Genomic DNA, 20,115 nt, shown 5'->3' with positions numbered 1-20,115 from the left:
CGGATATCATAACCTAGAAAATAAAGAAATAACCTCCATAGCATTATATATGATTCGTTTCAATTTTCTCGTATTTGGTTGGCTAAGAAATCGTAAAATGAATAAAATAATTTCTCCTCCTAGCGACTAAGGAACATTTTAGGAGGAATTTTTGCACACGTTTGATTTGAACTTATCTTGATCACCTTTTAATTAAGTTGGGTGGCCTGACTTTAAAAGCAAAACAGACTTATTCATTGTCTTATAACAACCAGCTAATAGCAAGCAAACAAATGTACAAACGCAATTACACAAACACATAATTGCATTTGTATAATTAGTCAAAGCAAGAGGCCAGTGACATTACATCCTGTTTCTATCATTCTTCAAAACAAACATGCACACCACGTTCTTCCAACCATTCACTTAAACTAAGAATTAAACACCAAAACATCCTCCCCACAATTATCCATCAACAAAACACTTTGCTTCTATCCCTTTCTCTCTGTACCTGCAGAAACACAACCTTTTTCTTCACAAATTTTCATTCTTTTTTCACCTCATAAACAACCTCATTTCATTAACTTTCTTGTCATATGATCATAAGTTCCATTTTTATGGAATGTGTTAATCATGATTCTTGAAACGAACAATAATTCAATGGCTGGATTCAAGTCACGTTTGGCTAATGATTCAACGGTCACTAGCTCTCGTTCAGGTAAGTCATTTTCTTCCCTTTTTAGAAAATTCACAAAAAAAAAATTGTGTGTGTGGATGGATTCTTGATTTTGTTCATTCTCCATGAAACACAAAACTTTAGTCAATTGTTAAAGCCCTGATGTCTCTGATAATAACTAATTTTCATAAAGATCTATATTTTCAATATTTCCTTTCTGTCACCCTGTGACAATATCAAGATTTTCACTAAGGGTATTCAAAATACAAAGAAATACATGTATGAAGAAGCCAAACGGATTCAACATCTAATATATATACATAGAAAATAATTATGTATAGAGTGTAATTTTCGATAAAAGAGGGGACCCTAGCTCCACCATTGTTGTCACCTTTAATGCTTTACTTTTGAAAAGAAAAATTGTGCTATGCTTGAGGGTCTTAAATGATTGAACATGTCTAAAGCATTAACTAAGGTTATCTGGCCAAAGCTAACAAAATGTTCCATTCCTCCTTTAGGGGTAATTATTCAGAAAATTTTCATCTTTTGGGTGAAAAGTACTTAGTAAATGAATTGATATATAGGATCTTGATATATTGTAGTCAAAAGATGTGGTTTTATGCATTCAGGGGCGGAAGCAGAGGGGCGCAAGGGGTTCAAATTATATTGTAATATGTATATTAATAGGGCAAAAATGATTTTTTCCGCGTATATGTAAGTTGATGAATCCCCGACATAGGATGTTTTTTTTTTGAATCCCTGGCTCCGCCACTGGCATTTACCACATTGCTGAAACAGTGACTCTTTTGGTCCTATTTAGATATGGAGTTGATGAAGGAAAAGTTTTCAAAGTTGCTCCTTGGTGAGGATATGTCTGGTGGAGGAAAGGGTGTCTCGTCTGCGCTGGCTTTGTCAAATGCAATCACAAATCTAGCAGGTAATCATCAGTGTATAACTAAAACTTGTTGATCTGTTACTAATCGGAGAAGTCAACTTTTCTTATCAATGTATGATATGTGCAGCTTCTGTTTTCGGAGAGATGAAAAGATTAGAGCCAATGCCAGCTGAGAGAAAAGCAAAATGGAGAAAAGAAATTGGTTGGCTTTTATCTGTCACAGATCACATTGTTGAATTTGTTCCTTGTAGACAAGTATCAAAAGCTGGAACAAACATGGAGGTACCTCTACCTCTCTCTCCTTCGAACTCTTTGTTGCATATTTCATATATCTACTGTACAACAAGAGTGATCGATCATACGTTCATTTAATTTATCTATCAGGTTATGGTAACAAAGCAGCGATCTGATCTTCAAATGAACATTCCAGCTCTACGGAAGCTAGATGCAATGCTTATTGTAAGAGATATGATGTTTTTTTTGTTTTCGTTTTCCTAAGTGATCTCAATTGTCCTGATTGGTGTTTATGCCTGGATTAATGACCAACAGGATTGCTTAGATGGCCTTAACGATCAAAGTGAGTTCTCGTATGTATCAAAAGATGATGAATCACAGGAAGAAACAAACAGCAGGAAAGATGACAAATGGTGGATACCTACTCCTAAGGTTCATCCTAGCGGCTTGTCTGATCCAATGAGGATTTGGCTGCAATTTCAGAAGGATTCAGTAATCCAAGTTCATAAAGCATCCATGGCGATAAATGCTCAAGTCTTGTCAGAAATGGAGATCCCAGAAAGTTATATAGAATCCCTACCTAAGGTCTAAAAAAACATGAATCTCACTTTTAACTTTCAAGCTTGTGGTCTTGTGTTAACATTTCCCTTTTACTATGTTTAGAATGGGAGAGCAAGCCTAGGAGATTCAATCTACAAAAGCATCACCGATGAATACTTTGATCCAGATTACTTCTTCACAACTATGGACATGTCTTCAGAACATAAAATTTTAGACCTCAAGGACAGGATTGAGGCTTCTGTAGTTATTTGGAAAAGAAAGATGAATGCTAAAGATGGGAAATCATCCTGGGGTTCAACTATTAGCTTTGAGAAGAGAGAAATGTTTGAAGAAAGAGCAGAAGTCATCTTGTTAATTCTTAAGCAGCGGTTCCCTGGAATTCCTCAGTCAAAACTAGACATTAGTAAAATCCAATACAACAAAGTACGAAGCATGCACATTTTGATTTACTTCTAATTTCATATTCTAGAGCATCTAGACTTGTTTTCTTTGCTTCTAGTAGGCGATTCAACTTCTTTGTCATTATGAGATAGTCCATATACTTGAGGATCTAGTTCTTGGACTTCTACATGAATTAATGGAACGAGATTTTCGTTGATTTTGCAGGATGTGGGACAAGCTATATTAGAAAGCTATTCAAGAATAATAGAAAGCAGGGCATTCACAATCATGTCACGAATTGAAGATGTTCTCCAAGCAGATGCTATTGCCCAAAATCCTTCCAATGGAGAAGTAAAGAGACCATTATCAGATAAAGAAGTAGGAAAGCTTAACTCTGCTGAGAATGGAGCTTCATTGACACTTTTAGACTTCATCGGTTGGACACCTGATCAAGAAGACAACAACACAAAGAAAGATTTGAAGGAGGATCCAACTTATAAAGATATTAACGCGAAGATTAAATGCAACCCTTCTAGCATAGTCACCAACAAGAGGTTTTCTTACCTAGAGAACTTAGGTATGTGTAGAAGTCCAACTGCACGTCACTAATTGATTGGCACTGCAGAATTTTAGTTTACCTCACGAGGACTGCCATCAGAATTCACGGAAGTCTGAAAGCTCGTCCTCAAATGTACATATTGAGATGGATCTCACCCATTTAGGATTCAACTAAGCCATTCCTTTTGTAAGTAGGGAAAATTTAGTAGACCTATTTGGTCTGTGGCACTTCTTTTGAAGTGATTTACTGTGTACAAGATGTCACCTTGTTGAAAAAACATAGTGAATTTTTTATTTTTTGCAAATAGTACTATGTTAGTTTGTATGGCCTTTGGTCTTTAGATTTATTGGAAAGGAAGTATGTAAGAGAGATTTGGTGTCCATACAGTTAAACACTACCATTCCTTTATCAGTCTACCTTTCATGTTCTTTTCCAGAGTATTGTTTACAATATCACAAAGGCATGATGAACCAACAAGAATACATCCGAGCGAAGATGATAAAATATCATAAGCTACAAACTTAGAAAGCAATGCTTCAAACTTTCCAGAAGATTTATCTTGTTGTAACAGAGGTCTGAGGTAAGCTTCAATGTACACTTACAAGCTGTTATATAGATGAAGATGATACATCAATTACAAAATGAAGGTAAAGAAATTTTGGATTGGGAAGCAATTAGATCTTGCCACGTGGACCGAGCTTTGGTGGAAGTTGGGGGCCTTTCTTGATTGGTAGGATATCCCCTGATGCAGTTGAACTGAAGTAAGCAAGAGTTGAGCCACCTCCCAATATCAAGAACTTGAGCAACAGACCTCTCTTTGTGAAAGGAGCAGCAAATGTCTCAAAGAACTTGCTCTACCAAATACAAAATAATAGGAGAAAGATAGTAATAAATCAGTAATGTTCTGGCGAATAATCGATGCTGCAACTAGCTAGTAAATGATGAGCTAACATACACAAATACAACTATTTAACACAGGCATGGCAAGTAGACGAGAAAAAGGTTCCCGATGCACTAAAGCTCACGCTTTGCGCGGGGTTTGGGGAAGGGCCGGACCACTAGCTAGGTCAATTGTTGTACGGAGCCTTACCCTGCATTTCTATAAGAGGTTGTTTCCATAGCTTGAACATGTGACCTTCTGGTCACATGACAATTACTTTACCAATTAAGCCAAGACTCCCCTTCTGACATGGCAAGTTAATAAGAAGCATTTTTACAATAAAGAAATGTGGGATGACTTTCTAAGGGGAGAGAGACAAATAATACCTGAAGGGAGTTGTAGGGTGATGGTGCATCTGATCCATACAAGTCCCACTGACCAGTTGTGTTGCCCAAATCCTCCAAGTCAAAGTATACACTCTTGTCACCATATTTTGCAACCACAGCACCAGCCCTACATAAAATTATCATAGTCAGTCAAAGCAAAAAAAAATGCGCCTTACAGGCCCCATAACTCATCTTTAATTTCTATCTTTGAAAGCTCGGATGTATATAATAAAATTTCTTAACATCCTCAGATAAACCGATATTGGTGGGAGGTAGCAGGTAGTCGATCACACACCATGGTTATTAAAAAAAAAATCTAATTCAATCTTTAACTTTACCACTAACCTAACTAAGTCCGAGTTGCTTGGCTAAACATTTTAGGAAAAAATAAGTACTTTTTAGCAGTAATGAAGTTGTTTTTCAGAAACTGAAAAACATGTTTTTTTTCTTCCCAAAACATATTTTTGGAGCCTTAATTAGTCGAACACAACTGTTTCTCTAACATTAACAAATTGCTTTGCGAGTTGATTCATCAAACACAAATTGCTAAAAAACTAAGACTTTCTAAAATTAATAAGCAGATATTGAAAGCTTGATCAAAGAGACTACTAAAATCCGAGACATCCGCCATCTAGTAACTTACCTGGATTTAGATTGCTTCAAATTGAGGCGAGATGATCTAACATTTAGTTTAGTTCCAGCAATGGAGCTTCCGGCTAGGCCCTTGACACTACTGGTGGGCTGCACTGCAGTAAGAGTTGCCATAGACGCCATTATTGAACTCTGTTTCAGACTAGGAAATTAGCTGTGGTTCAGAAAATGATGTGATTGTGAATATGTTATGGTTTTGTTTGAATCTTTTTTTGCATGGATTTGAACATGACACGTTGGAAACTGGATATATTTCTAGAGATTTGGAGTCCCATTTGAGTGGTGACACGTGTGCCCAGGATGGATTTATCATTATCCTATGATCCCTTCTAATTAAATTGTAAATATTGTCCAACTTCTCAATCTGGCAAAGAACAAAAAAGATTTTAATTTGTCTGTTTATACAATGTGGTTTACATTGACAGTCCAAAATTTGACGATAAATTTCATTTAAACACTCAAGATATTAGTAGAGACACTCTATGTGATTAATTAAAATAAAATCAGCTAGCTTTCTGTATCATTTTTCCAATGGTAAAGAGCCTACACTTAGATGCCAACAAAGTTAATAAGACGGCTGAGGAAAAGTGTCAGGCGATTCCCACATCGTTAAGGGGAGAGTAAACCGTGACTTCTGTTAAAAATATAAAATGTCAGTACAAGGGCAGTGTAAAACTCACGCAGCCACGCAGTGAGCACAAAGCGAACTATTCTTTCGCCTTTTACTAAAGAATACCGTGTGCGCTCTGCTCATAGTGGGATACGCTCATTTTTGGAGGGGTTCTCTTCTTTGAGTGACCCCTACAATTCAAGTCTGAAAGTTTTGTTTATTGAATTTATCTTTTATCATAACATCAGTTAATTTTAAGCTGTCTTTTGCTTTTAGTCCCTTGAAATCCTTATTATAAATTTAGTTTGAAAACTAACTTGTCCTAACAATTGCTCATGTTCAAAAAGACTCATTATAAATTTAATCTGAAAATTAACTTGTTCTAACAACTGTTCATGCTTATTTCTCAAAAAACCTCCTTATTATAAATTTAATCTGAAAATTAATAATTATGACTGAGATAAGCTATCCCTATTAATAATTATGACTGAGAAAATGATCAATCTTTTATGGGCACTTCAATTTTTTCATTTATTTTTTTGATCTTTTCAGATTTTGTAGGTATAAAAATGAAGATTTTTTAGGTGTAAAAATGAAAACCATGTATATGATAACATAAACTAATAACAAGTTTGTAAAAGATTACAAGTTGTTTTTGTCTTTCTCAATCATATGTACATTGCCCATATAAATAAGAACATGGTGAAAATAGTCCTTAATGTACAAAGGATGAAATATTTTGGTCTTAAGATATTTACTCAGATTAAAAATAATCTCTGATATATATGAGAAGTGTATCGTTTTGGTCCTAAGCCTTAAAAATGATAGGTAAGAGTAAATTGTTTTTATCAAGAGAGAAGTATTAAATACACCGTTGAATTTAGCGTGAATTATTAGATTCATCCTGAACTGTTGACAGTCTTAAAAATACCATTTACTTGATTGACTCAACTTAAAATATACATGTGATCTGCCACATGGCATAACAAGTGGTTTCAAACTCTGTAGGAGTATGTAACTCTTAATAAAAATTCAAGAGAAGGGTTGAAAACACTACTGAACTTAATGAGAATTTAGAGGTCTTTTGGTTTGAAGACAAGTTATGATGAAATAAGTTATGTTGAGATTATTTTTTTATTGGTTGTTTGGTTTGTCAAATATGCATGACATAATTTCTAAGAATAAGTTGTTTGTTTACAAAAAATATCCTCTAAGAATATGTTGTTTGTTTATCAAAGAGGATATTTTTGTTATTTTACATTTTTATCTCGAGATTAGTATTCCCTCCATAAATAGGGATAGCTTATCTCAGTCATAATTATTAATTTTGGGATAAGTTATTCCACACTTCGTAACTAGCCAAAGAATTGAGTACTAAAAACTTCCAGAATTATTTTTCTTTATCCATCACACCAAACGAATCCTAGGAATATATTTCACCCATGTGACAAAATCAGAGTTATAATCAAGTTTAGTTAGTCAAGTAGATGAGTATTTTAAAGTATGTCAATAGTTCGAAAATAAAACTAAAAAATAATAATTCACACCAATTTTGAAAGTGTTTTCAATCCATTTCTCCTTTTGTCAAACTTAACCCCTTTTTAACACATGTGCAACTCACGATCCGATTCACATGACCCGCAAAAACACTAATCACGTAATTAAAATTTGCTTAATCACCAAACTAAGTAGGTGTTTGGCTATGCGATATCATATCACGATATGGAATCGTGAGATGGAATCAACGTTTGGACATGAGATTTTACGCTGATTCTATATCATGAGATGTGATTCCATATTCTCCAAAAATCATGATGTGGGAATTCTATATCATGATTTGAGATATTTTCAATACAAAAAATGATCCACAAGTTTATATTTTGTTAAAACAACCCACATTTATATCTACTAACTATTTATTTTATATGTAAATAAAATTTATAATCACATCATTACTTTTTAAAACACACATGCAGACCATTAAACTTGTCCCTAAATTTCATTTTGACACTCCAACTCAACCTTGTTCCATTTTAACCGTAGGACCCCGTTTGGTAGGAGGTATTAATCAAAATAGTCCATGGATTAAAATTCAGTTCCAACAAAAACATTGTTTGGTTACTTTATTTAACCTAATCCATGGATTAGTTATACCTCATACAAGGTCTTATTTTATCCCTAGAAAAGGGAGGGATAACTAATCCAAGGTTTAACAATCCTTGGTTAAAGACCCCTAAATGACTAAACTATCCCCAAATCTTTTTCCTAATTTTTTTTGTAATTTAATGCTCTTTTTTATTTTATATGAGAATATTTATAAATATTCTTTTAAATTCTCCAAATTTGTTCCATGTAATTTGATGATTTCACAAATTAATATTTTCTTCTCCATGTTTGATTTGTTATATTGAGTTGGTTTTTTCATTTTTTTTTTAAAATGTAGTTCGTCGATTGACCACTTGAACTATTTTTAAAAAAAAATAAAGCTTTTGTGTATTTGAACAATTTAAGTAGCCTTAAATCTATGTTAAATTTAAGGTTAATATACCATGCTATCAAGGATCTCTATGGTGGCATATCATACCTCAAAATTTAATAATAATTTTTTTAAATATATTTTAGTATTTAATTTGACATATTAAATGAAATATACAATCTCATAATAACTCAAGGGTATAATAGGAAAAAAATAATTCTAGAATTTTAAATCAAACATAAGATTAAATGGGAAACATGAACCAAACACTTGATAAAAACTAATTCATGCATTACTAAACCCTGCATTACTAATCTTTGCATTACCAATTCATGCATTAGTAATCCCTGCATTATGCATCTTTGTACCAAACGACCCCTTAAAGTATTCAAAATAAGTATATATTAAACATTTTTAGCTGATATGGCATGGAAAGTGCATTTCACACATATTCAGCGCGTGACCAACAATTTTTAGCTATATTTTTTTTCTCTCTTTCTTCTTCTTTCTTCTTTCACCATAACCCATTTCCATTGTGTCTGTAAACATTGCAAACAGTCACAGTATAATCAAATCATCATTCAGACTGATTCAATGCTTATGTGCAAGGTACTTAAAGAACAGTAGTTAGTCCCATGGATAATAGCAGATATGGTGGAGGAAATTAAAGCATGCATGAAAGATAAACAACATATTTTCCAACACACTCTCAAAGAAGGAAATAAGTTAGCAGACTACTTAGCCAATAGAGCTATCGATAAAGGAAATTGCAGATTTTCATATTTCAATAGCATGGAAGTAACAGGAAGGAAGATTATCAACAGTGACAAATTAAAATGCCCCTATTTGAGGATAGTACCGGTAAGGAGATAAAAGGATGGGGAAAGCTACAACATAAAAAATGCACAAGCATCATATTTACACAAGCCTCGAGGGCAGCAAAAACAGTGAAATGCTACTTAGACTATTCTATTCCAGCCAGCAAAAAGGACTCAGATCAGGAGTTAGTGTTGAACTTTTAAACCTGGATGAAGCTTGTTACACTCGATGTATGTGGTTGACTGGAGCTCCCATACACTCCATACCATGACCACAATGACCCAAATAAGGAAGAAGCTGCGGCAATGGTTACTCCAAGGTGGATGCATTTCTTCAGGAAAAGAGGAGACAAGAAGACGAAGATAAAGGGATTTGATTTAGGAAACCACCTTGACACTTATTTTAACACCTGTATAAGAATGGGTTGGGCATCTGTCTAGATGGATTAGGATTCTAGCTTATTAGTAGTTTGTTTTTAGTATTTGGGCTGTTCTTTTGGGATTGGGTTTTAGCCCAAGGAGGTGTAAGGTGGTGTTTGTCTTTTGATGGACTGAGATTATTAATAAAATTCTCTAATTATTTAAAAAAAAAAAAAACATTTCCATCGTGTCTACCGGCACCACCACAACCATTTCCACTGCGCCCGCCGCCGTTATTACCACCACTATCCACCCTTCTCTTTCCTTCTTATATTCAGCCACTTCACATTCTCCCTCACCACTATCATATTCATGTGGAAAGCACTACTACCTTTACAAAAATTAAAATTTTCTTCTTCACCACCCAAAACATAAACAAGATAAAAAGGAATAAAAATGAGTAATTTTTTCTGGAAAAAAAAAACAAAATCAGAATTAACTATGGAAGAGAAAAGTTGAAAAGGGATAGAAATGAAGAAATTAAAGAAGGGTTCAATTGAAAGCTGGAAATCTCTTCACAAACAGTTCATTAATGGTTGAATTTCCTTGAAATTTCTTCTTAATCTGAGATGAGAAAAGGAAAAAAATAAAGAAATTAAAGAAGAATATACAGTTTACTATTTCATTTTTTTCTTTAATAAACATATTTGGATTGATTTTTAGTTGAATTAAGACTTACGAGACAGTGAATGAAAGAAAAGCACTTTGAATAGAAAAGGTTGCAAGGTCGACGGCGGGAGGACAGCCGGATATGCCCTTTTCCTTTTTTTTTTCTTTATAAATTTTTAATTATTATTTTTGCTCAAAATGCCACATGTATATCATTGATTTGTCAATCTGCCACATCATCGCGAGTGGGTTACACACATTTTATACTTTTAGCTGATTGTCAAAAAGTGTTAAAATTCGAGTTTGTAGAGGTGTTCAATAGGTATAACGTTAGGTTGAGGTGTCCAAATGAATTATGCGGACAACTTTGAGTGGTTGTGGATGACTTAAGCCTAAAAACACATACACAATTCCTCTAACTTGCCCTCATTTTTCATTGTCATGCTAACTTAGCATTGTTCCATTTTAATCCTCCAACTCTAATTTTTATAGTATCATTTAAACACAAAATACTAAATTTATGATTTCTTTATTTTTATTTATGTTCTTCATTTCCACTTTTTCATTTTAAAAATCAACGTCATAGTTTATTTTATTTTAAAATATTAATGGATGAACATCATTTTTAATTTTGTACATTATTGTGTGAAAAAATAATTGACGAAAGTGTGTTGGTTTTCTTTTTTAACAATTAATTAAATTAAATAACACCACTTTTTTTTCCATATCTAGTCTATTTGGGCTAACGAAAATATCAGCTTTCTAATTTTTCATTCAACTAAATACGAGTAAAAAAACTCATGTTCATTGCTAATTAATAACACTACAAAAAAATATTGAAACTCGATAGACTTCGTTGGGTTGTCATTGATTTTCTTAAGAAAGAAAATCGACGCACTTTCGTTGGTTATTTTTTCAGGCAAAAATATAGGAAAACTCTTAAAAAGAAATTGTTACTTTTAAAAAAAAAAATCAATGTCATCCATCAATTTTAATTTTTTACAACAACTAACGGATGAACGCTGATTTTTAAAATGCAAAATTGCAGTTGAATAACACATATAGAAATAAAGAAATCATAAAATTAGTATTTTATGTTAAATGGTACATTAAAAAAATAGAATTGAAGGGTAATCTTTTACTACTTTTTTGTCTTCACTCTTCACTTTCTTAGAAAAAGTGTGATGCACACACTCTGTCACATCACTTAGAAGTGCCAAAATGAAACATAAAAATTGGACTTGAAGGGTTAAAATGTAACAAGGTTGAGTTGGAGTGTCAAAATGAAATTTAGGAACAAGTTTAAGAGTCTACATATGTGCTTGATTATTCTCACCAACATATAGTCACTTTAACTCACACTAATCGATTGTTGAGTAATAAATTTGTACTCTTCATTTACTCCAACACCTAATTTATTACTTCTACCGTTTTGTATTTAATACAACTCAACGTAACAATGTTGGTTCATCTTCTCCGTCACATGATCGAAAAATGCAAGTTCAATGTAAGGAAATTATTCGTACTATGTGAGAGGATTATACTAAAGACTAGTACATTACAAGTTATGTTTAATATTTTTTTATTGAATTAAAGTTTGATGAATTGAAGTTAGATGAAAACAATTACTAAAGTAAAGAACAAATAATTTTGTAATAATTTATTATGCGATTTTATAATTTTTTGTTTATTTCTTAAGATTGAATAAACAATTAGGGCTATTTTAATAGTTTTACAACTTATGAGATTCTTATATTTATGAGAAAATATACAACACAAAAATTTTATATCGCATTTCCAAACAAAACTTCAATTTCATTTATAATTTCATATTATGATATCATATGATGATTTCATATCATGATACCATATCGCATGCCAAACGGGCCCTAAAATAATGCCAAATTTTAAGAATTACTCTACAACAGTGTGGATCTAACTCCATCCCATTACGGGTACTTACCAAGCAACAACAAAATCTAAATTCCCAAAACTGGCAGCAACCTATCTTTGACCAAATCTACCATAACGTAGCACTCGTTAATGGCTTTCTGGTCTAACCCATTCCTAATAATCTGTGGGAAAAATAGCCAATCACCAGTCCAAGCCACAAACGCCAATGTGAGTACACCGGAAACCACCCTATTCATCTGCCAGCCGCCATGAAAAAATTTCTTCACAGTAACCTCAATGCACACACAAATCCCATGTAAGACGAAGAACCAAGTCACTTCCCATGTGGGTCTCACGCGGGAGAGGTAATAATAGATCAATTCATGCATTAGCCCAGAAACCAAAAATGTAGTGAAAATTGCTGGTAAACTGGCTAATTCCTTCCCTAAAGAACTAGTTAAAATAGCCCTGACAGGGAAATACACCGCCGGGCGTAAAATCCCCGGCACCATTAAGTTCCATCTACGGCCCCAAAAGTCTTGAAGTGAGGTGGCGAGGTATGGTTCGTTGAATTGGGGCTCAATTTCTAGCCCTAGAAGAGCTCGTACTGGGACAACTGTGATTGCAAGGACAAACTCCACTGCTAAATAAATGTGTAAGCAATAGAGAACCAAAATTACATTTGAATGTAAAAGTTCTCTGTAATTGTATACCCTAATAATAGCTGCCAAAAAAATTATTTTCGCCCAAAACAAACCGGGTACTCTTTCGGTACTCTGCACAGACTGAGTTGAAATTTTGAATCCGTCTCTGATAACGAATTTGGGTTTAACCGGGAGAAGGGCGATGGAGAGGAAATGAAGAAGAGGTAAAGAAGAGTAAGAGGATAAAGGTCCTCGATCGAAACAAAAGAGGAGGATCTTGAAATTAGAGAGCCAAACGAGGTAGAAAATTGTGGGGGCACCAAGATGCAAGGAAGTTAGGTCGAGAGGGAGAATGAGAAAGAAATAGACAACGGGAAGAACAAAGAGAAGCCTGAGGATACCGCTAGGAATGCGGGTTACGCAGTAGTAACAATAGCATAAAGCTCCAATAGCTGCAAACCATACTCGGATGAAATTCTGGAGCTCGACATTTACAACCATGGCGGCCGATAGCTACTCTGTTTTTGATCTGCTTTCTCTCTCTTAGTTTTAGCAGCCACAGTTTAGGAAAAGTGGATGCTCAAAGACCGTCTAATCTTTGGTCTTTAGGTTAATAGGAGTAAAAATACAAAAAGAAAACAAAAACATTTTAAAAATAAATATAAAGCCTATAGCAGTATAGCACTCCTTATTCCAATGATGCACATGTGACAAAAAAATAAAATCCTGCACATGTGAATACTGGAGTATCTATTTATGTGCATTAATTATACATCCATTTTTCACGGATTAAAGCTAGCAGAAAAGAAGAACCTCCAATCACTTTACCTTATAATAATATTCTCCGTCTCTAATTACTTGTCCACTTTTGAATTAACATATCTATTAAAAAAATAATTAATGAAATAGTAAGTTTACCATTTTATCCCTATTAATTATGAAGTGGATGAAAAATTCTACATTTTTCAAAATAATTAGTCATTTAAGTGAGGGTATAATAGGTAAAAAAATTTATCATTTCTTGATTTGTCAAAATAGACAAGTAATTAGAGACAACTATAAAAGGAAAAGTGGACAAGTAATTAGAGACAAAGGAGTATTAGACTATCTCCAATCCACCATTATTTTACTCTACATTCTCTATATTTGGAGAGTAAAATAGAGAATGAGTTCTCCTACCACTCTTTAATAAACTCTCTATTATCTATTTATAGAGAGGGTAAATAGCAGTTCTCCAACACACACTCTATTTCACCTTTTAATTATTTTAATTATTTTGTAATTAACATATTATTTTTAATATAAGGTCATTAATTAAATTTTTAATATTCATAATTCTTTTTAAATGTAATATAACATTTTTAAAAATATATTATTATTAATTTTCACTATGAAGAATGCTAAGATGGAAATTTTTATTTAAAAATATAATACATAACATAGTAAGTTAAATACAAGATAACAATATAACACACAACATAATAATTTAAATACAAGATAACAATACAATGCATAACATAATAATTTTATTACAACAATAATTTAGTAATCCGGTAGGTCGTTTCCAGATTTAATAATATTCGGAGAAAAAATAGTATATGATCCAGAGAATTGTTGTGGTTGTGATTGCGGTTGTGCTTGTTGATTTATGTAATGTTCATGTAATTGTATTTCATTTGTGATTTCACTTTTATTTAATTTTATATTACATAAAAGTTACTCCCTCTGTCCCAATTTATATGACTTACTTTCCTTTTTAGTCAGTAAAAAAAAAATGACACATTTCTATTTTAAGTAACAATTTGCCTATAAAATGTCTTTTTTATCCTTAATGAAATGATTTACAACCACACAAATTTCTATCATTCATTTTGGACCACAAGTTTTAAAAGTCTTTCCATTTTTCTTAAAGTTTGTGCCAAATCAAAGTACATCATATAAAATGGGACGGAGGGAGTATATAAAGTGATTATTTGGAAAAAAAAAGAAGAAAGAATTTATATTTTGAAATAAGAAAATGATAATGAAATAGAAATAATAATATAATATTGAAGAGAGAGAACATGATTCTTTTTTTAGAGAGTAAAATAAAGAATTGGATTTGAGTTGATTGTCTGAAAAAATAGAGAACTGTATATTTGGAGAGTAAAATAGAGCATAGGATTGGACATGCCCTTAGTTATGCATATTCTTAAATTACGAATCAAAGATATATTAAATGTGTTGAATTTTATGCCTAACAAAATAATATTTTTATCAAACATAAAATTAGTTATATAATATTTAATACATGATTAACTTACACTTCATTTGATAGTTGATTCATAAGTGAGTTATGAGTTAATATCTTAAAAATCTCTGAACTATGAGAATTATTTAATAAAGTCATTGGACTTTATTTTTTATTAATAAAATTACTCCAACATTTATTATTAAAATAAATTTGACATGACATAATACATTATTTTATATGTCATGTAAATATGAACCCACAATTAAACATAATTAAAAAAATCATTATAGTAATTCTTTTTCTTCTTAATTTAACATTAAATAAATTTGACATAATAAATAAATTACTCCCTTGGTCCACTTTTATTTGTCATGTTGCGCTTTTCGAAAGTCAATTTGACTAATTTTTAAAGTTAAATTATATTACATTAATTCGATATTTTAAAAAAAAATAGATATTCAAAAACTATAAGAAAAGTACTATAAATTGCAATTTTTTTGCATATCAATATGATGAAAAAATACATCGTAAAAATGTTAGTCAAAGTTTTTATAGTTTGACTCTAAAAAAAAGAAACTATGACAATTAAAAGTGGATGGAGATAGTATTTTGTATGCTATATATAGAAACTCAACTCAACATCTAAATATTTTTATAATTTATTAATCTATTAATATTCTAATCATTGCCTCCGTTTCTTCTTAGTTTGATGAGCAAAAGGATCACTGTGAGCAAATTTTGTGGGTTATCTTTCTTGATGTGGAACGTCCTAGTCCAGTAAGTATACATTACGTTGAACATCAAAATCATGATGCCAGATTTTTGTTGGTTGTTATTTCAGAATATGAAATTGCATCCTCTATATATGGGCTGAAGAATGGACAATATTCAAAATTAAGATATATTTTGATGAAAGAACATATATTGATGATTTATGAAGATGTACACTAATATTAATCACTAATATTTAACATATAAAAATATATATAAATGTAGAGTCAAATTTATATAACATATAAAATAATTTATTCGTCATGTCAAATATTTTTAATGGTAAATTAAGAAGAAGAAGAATTATAATGAAAATTTTAAATTATGTTTAGTTGTGGGTCCATATTTACGTGGAATATAAAATAATTTATTTGATCATAACAAATTTATTTTAGTGATTAATGTAGTTGAGTGATTTTGTAGATAAAAATCTTAAATTGAGCAGGGGCGAATCTACGTAAATTCAAGGGGTATCACATGAGAGCTTCATTGGAAAATAATAGTAAATATACATATATAATTAAAGGCCAAAGAAGAAAAATCGAATATATTATACACACTGATACTCCTTGACACAAAGGTATAGGTTGCATGTTTGAATCTAGAACTTGTCATTCGCCCGTGTTTTTCTTTCATCTTCTTTCTCGCCAATAAACTTAATTAAACACAATTTACGAAACATTTAATATTATTAATTTTAAAAAGTTATTTTAAATACACTTCAAAATATAAAAAAATACTCATGAATTTATTTTATAATTTTTTAAAAAAATTTCTTTTTAGAAAATGTATAGTGTGAGCCCGAATTGTATTTTATTCATATTTTTGCAAAAGAATATGACGTCACATTATTTTATTTATTATTTTCATTTTAAAAGGTAACACCCCTTACAAAAATCCTGCGTACGCCACTAAAGTTGAGTGATTTATTGATACAAAAGAAAATTCAATGACTTTACTAGATAATATCTCATAGTTTAATGAACCTTAAGATATTGACTCGGTGAATTATGCATGTATTAAATTCTATATAAATAATATCAAATTTGATAATTGATTAAAAGATAAATTATTTATATATAAAATTAATAATAGTGTTTGATTTGCGTTTATAAATTCAAATAATTAATACATAAATTACGAAGAAATCTATATACATAAATTTTTACGAGCTAAAATAACTAATGTACTACATAAAAATCTAAATTCTGTAAAACTAATTTGTCATAATTAATCTGTAAGTTACTGACACCCGTATAATTCTGACGGGTTAATTTTTGTGAAGCAGAGCCGGCCTTCTGATTCCCACATTCGGCTTTTGCTCTTATTATTGTTGTGGCGTATGTGGCTGCGTGTTCTTCACTGCCCAATCTGCTTCGAATAGCTTCAACTTTCTTCGTAGATTCTCCGTCTCTGCTTAATTGTTGTTTCCATTTAACAAAAAACGAAGTTGAAAATTTGAAATTCTCAGATGGCTTCAATCGTAGTAGCTAAGCTGCATCCTCCTCCGCCCGCCATCACTGGTAGACAAACCCTTTTCGGAACTGTTCACACTTCTACTCTTTTCGTCCCCACCAGTAAGTTTTCTTCTTCAACATCCCCAATTACAGTTTCATTCTGCAATTAGTCTTATTGAAGTATAATTTTGAGGTATTGTGTTGCAGATTGTAACATGGATGATGCTACTTTTCACTAGTTTTTTTTTTTTTTTTTAAATAACTGTAGTGTCTGGGCCTGGATTAAATCCACGGAATACCTGCCACTAACACAATTACTAGATAACTCTATCCATCATGATTTGGACAGTTGGCAATAAATCACCTGTTGTTTTTGCTACATTTCACTAGATAGTTTAAAGACTAGTATGGATGGTTCTCGATTATGTAGTGTGTTTAGTCCATAGAGAAGACTTAACAAGAAGAGTTAGAGATACTCAATGAACAGAAATCATTTACTAGCAAAAGAAATATTGCCATTCCGTATTTACTATAGATAGAAGTAAATGAGCCTGTGAGCGAGGCTATCCTGAATTTGTTATTGACTTTTGGCTACTATGGAATGGAGGTGAATGAACCTGTAAATAGAACAATCACGAAGGTTCATTTGATATGCGGTTACAGAACAATTGATACTGCTAAACCAGGCAAAATTGACTTTGAAAGCTTATTGAAGTTGCCAAGTCATATTCAGATTCTGGATTCTAATAAATCATCTTGACAGTTATGAAATTTCTTCTGCTCAATTTATGTCTCGTCTCCTCCTTGGTTTGTTTTCATGCTTTCATCATATATAATAAGGAGTACTGATATTTTACAGATATCTTCTAATTGTTACTGTTTCTGTAGAAAGACAAGGTCACCTGGCCATCACAGCAAAGGCTACCAGTGAAAGTTCTGAATCCTTATCCTCCCCAAGTGTAGTTAAGTCAGTAAAGAATGTTGTGAGTTCCCCTTCTTTCCTTTTCGGCGCTCATATCTTGATTCCAAGAGTTCATTGTAGTGACACTCATACGAGAAACAGAATTAACCCACTGCTCATTTTTCTTGGCAAAAGACACCAAATGGAGTTGTCGATTAATCTTCAGTCTGTTTCGTTCATTGTTTGCACTTTTGCATTGTTGCATTTTCTGTTGATTGTACAAGGGCAAAGATTCCATGCTACGCTCCTCTTTGGCCTTCACCCACCTCCCCCTAGAAAAAAAAAGTATGGACATTGACACTGTAAAGTAACATAGATCTTCTGACCTTACTTTTTGTGATTAGATTGGTTGAATTGCATCTTGTTTGATTGTTGAAACAGTGGGACAACCCTGAAGACCGGATTGCTGTAATTGGGTTGGGAATTGCTGCTATTGTTGGTTTCTGGGCTTCTTCGAATTTTGTCGCGGTAATTTTTGTTGCTTTATTATACATAGATGCTGGAGTTATTATATGTCCATACCACATTGAGAAGTCTACAATATGGCCTCTTTGGTGGTTGACAATATCTTTATGACCATATCAATTGACAATACCTATCCAAGAACATATTGAGCTCCAATAACCCCTGCTGGAAATACTACTAGTGCGACATATGACCTCATACTAGTAGTCTTACATCATTTGTAGGCCCATAATGACCGTTATTCTTTCCAGTGTATTCGTGACGAGGATGTAGTGTTGCTTTAAATTATACTGTTGAGAGATTCAAAGATTCTTGTTTTTAAGAATTGTGAATGTACTGATGTTTTTTAAGTTTGGAATAGGCAATCGACAGCCTGCCTCTCATTCCAGGTGTGTTTGAATTCATCGGGATATTGTTTTCTTCTGTAAGTATTGAAGCACACTTATTTCCTCCTGTATTTATTGAGGAACAATAGAAAGATTTCTGTCTCCTTTATTGTTTCAGGTGTCAAATAGTGAGTTTAATATGTTGTTATTCTGATTTCCTCAGCAATCATTAACTTAACACATTTCCTGTTCTTTCTCTTTTGTAGTGGTTCGTATACAGATACCTCTTATTCAAGCCCAACAGGTAAAAACTCTGTCAAAGGTTGCCTTCTCTTATCTAGTGTCTCCAATCTTACCCCCTCCCGCCCTCTGCTTCGTGTCTGTTAGCTGTTATATCTGTTTTGCACATATAATAAAGTGAAAAATACCACTAACTTGCGTTATTCGTATGTCCACATTTTGTTTTCAAGCTTCTACAAATCCTTCATGCAAATGTTTGTATTGTTGGTCCAACCATACACTTTGAATTGTCGGCTTTACTTCAGTCATAGTTGATATCATTGTACTCCACCTGACATGTTCTTTATTTTTCCAATGACAGGCAAGAATTGTTTCAAGGGATCAATAAATCAATATCAGATATCTTGGGGCAGTGATCTGAAAATAATAGGATGATACAATTCATGTTGTACTTCTGTATCCAAGCATTACCAAAATGCTGAATCATTTTATAGATGAAATGATATCTTCAGAAATGAGCAACATTTTTTTTCCTCATACCACTTCTGACATCTATAATTTGTCAATATGCCTATTGCCAACTGGAAGTAGAGTGCTTTCACCACCTGTCACAACCCAACCCACCGGGTTGTGCGGACACCACTCTAACACCTAAGTAGGAGAACCCTCATATCCCAATAGTTAAACATGCGGAAAATTTAAAGAAAACAAAGATAAATATAATAATATGATTTTAAAAAAATAATATCCTTGTACACACTTTTAGTTAAAACTTGTAAAGTAATTTAACAACTCCCAAGGAACTAGTCTAAACATGTACAAGAGCTACTAAGAGTACATCTGGACAAGATAAATAAAAGACACAACTCCCACCAAGCGGAAGGAAGAATAGAAGCTGCTGGAGAATTTCTTCGTCTTCACCTAATGAAACATCACCAATCTGCATTCAAACTATGTCAAAAGACATAGCAAGAGTAGTATCAGTACAAA

General features: G+C 32.5%; 4 protein-coding genes across 4 annotated transcripts; 2 read left to right on the top strand and 2 right to left on the bottom strand.

Moving 5' to 3' along the window:
* The first annotated feature begins 157 nt into the window (after positions 1-157).
* On the top strand, positions 158-3,654 carry LOC102584199 (rop guanine nucleotide exchange factor 12-like). Its single transcript, XM_006356198.2, has 7 exons — positions 158-697; positions 1,476-1,592; positions 1,678-1,832; positions 1,935-2,009; positions 2,100-2,369; positions 2,448-2,768; positions 2,952-3,654. The coding sequence occupies exons 1-7, from the start codon at positions 613-615 to the stop codon at positions 3,333-3,335; spliced, it is 1,407 nt and encodes a 468-aa protein (XP_006356260.2). The 5' UTR covers positions 158-612; the 3' UTR covers positions 3,336-3,654.
* Positions 3,655-3,769: 115 nt separating this feature from the next.
* LOC102578347 (photosystem I reaction center subunit VI-2, chloroplastic) lies at positions 3,770-5,392 on the bottom strand. The gene is made up of 3 exons (XM_006356093.2): positions 5,195-5,392; positions 4,552-4,678; positions 3,770-4,139 (listed from the first exon to the last, which is right to left on the bottom strand). The coding sequence occupies exons 1-3, from the start codon at positions 5,323-5,325 to the stop codon at positions 3,960-3,962; spliced, it is 438 nt and encodes a 145-aa protein (XP_006356155.1). The 5' UTR covers positions 5,326-5,392; the 3' UTR covers positions 3,770-3,959.
* A 6,573-nt stretch (positions 5,393-11,965) lies between these two features.
* LOC107062272 (long-chain-alcohol O-fatty-acyltransferase-like) lies at positions 11,966-13,310 on the bottom strand. Its single transcript, XM_015312706.1, has one exon. It carries the CDS (start codon positions 13,171-13,173, stop codon positions 12,115-12,117), a length of 1,059 nt encoding a protein of 352 aa, XP_015168192.1. The 5' UTR covers positions 13,174-13,310; the 3' UTR covers positions 11,966-12,114.
* Positions 13,311-16,946: 3,636 nt separating this feature from the next.
* LOC102606339 (protein CURVATURE THYLAKOID 1C, chloroplastic) lies at positions 16,947-19,662 on the top strand. The gene is made up of 6 exons (XM_006356092.2): positions 16,947-17,253; positions 18,022-18,116; positions 18,476-18,562; positions 18,921-18,983; positions 19,152-19,189; positions 19,487-19,662. Exons 1-6 carry the CDS (start codon positions 17,148-17,150, stop codon positions 19,539-19,541), a joined length of 444 nt encoding a protein of 147 aa, XP_006356154.1. The 5' UTR covers positions 16,947-17,147; the 3' UTR covers positions 19,542-19,662.
* The last annotated feature ends 453 nt before the right edge of the window (positions 19,663-20,115 follow it).

Source organism: Solanum tuberosum, unplaced genomic scaffold (genome assembly GCF_000226075.1).
Source record: "Solanum tuberosum cultivar DM 1-3 516 R44 unplaced genomic scaffold, SolTub_3.0 scf00215, whole genome shotgun sequence".
Classification (NCBI taxonomy): domain Eukaryota; kingdom Viridiplantae; phylum Streptophyta; class Magnoliopsida; order Solanales; family Solanaceae; genus Solanum; species Solanum tuberosum.
This window is presented reverse-complemented; position numbering and strand designations above follow the sequence as displayed.

Coding starts and splice junctions, on each gene's coding strand:
- LOC102584199 (XM_006356198.2), top strand. CDS start 613: ATGATTCTTGAAACGAACAATAATTCAATGGCTGGATTCAAGTCACGT. Junction 698..1,475: donor GGTCACTAGCTCTCGTTCAG/GTAAGTCATTTT, acceptor GGTCCTATTTAG/ATATGGAGTTGATGAAGGAA. Junction 2,010..2,099: donor AGCTAGATGCAATGCTTATT/GTAAGAGATATG, acceptor AATGACCAACAG/GATTGCTTAGATGGCCTTAA.
- LOC102578347 (XM_006356093.2), bottom strand. CDS start 5,325: ATGGCGTCTATGGCAACTCTTACTGCAGTGCAGCCCACCAGTAGTGTC. Junction 4,679..5,194: donor TTGAAGCAATCTAAATCCAG/GTAAGTTACTAG, acceptor AATTTTATGTAG/GGCTGGTGCTGTGGTTGCAA. Junction 4,140..4,551: donor CACCCTACAACTCCCTTCAG/GTATTATTTGTC, acceptor TGTATTTGGTAG/AGCAAGTTCTTTGAGACATT.
- LOC107062272 (XM_015312706.1), bottom strand. CDS start 13,173: ATGGTTGTAAATGTCGAGCTCCAGAATTTCATCCGAGTATGGTTTGCA.
- LOC102606339 (XM_006356092.2), top strand. CDS start 17,148: ATGGCTTCAATCGTAGTAGCTAAGCTGCATCCTCCTCCGCCCGCCATC. Junction 17,254..18,021: donor TACTCTTTTCGTCCCCACCA/GTAAGTTTTCTT, acceptor CTGTTTCTGTAG/AAAGACAAGGTCACCTGGCC. Junction 18,117..18,475: donor TTAAGTCAGTAAAGAATGTT/GTGAGTTCCCCT, acceptor TTGTTGAAACAG/TGGGACAACCCTGAAGACCG.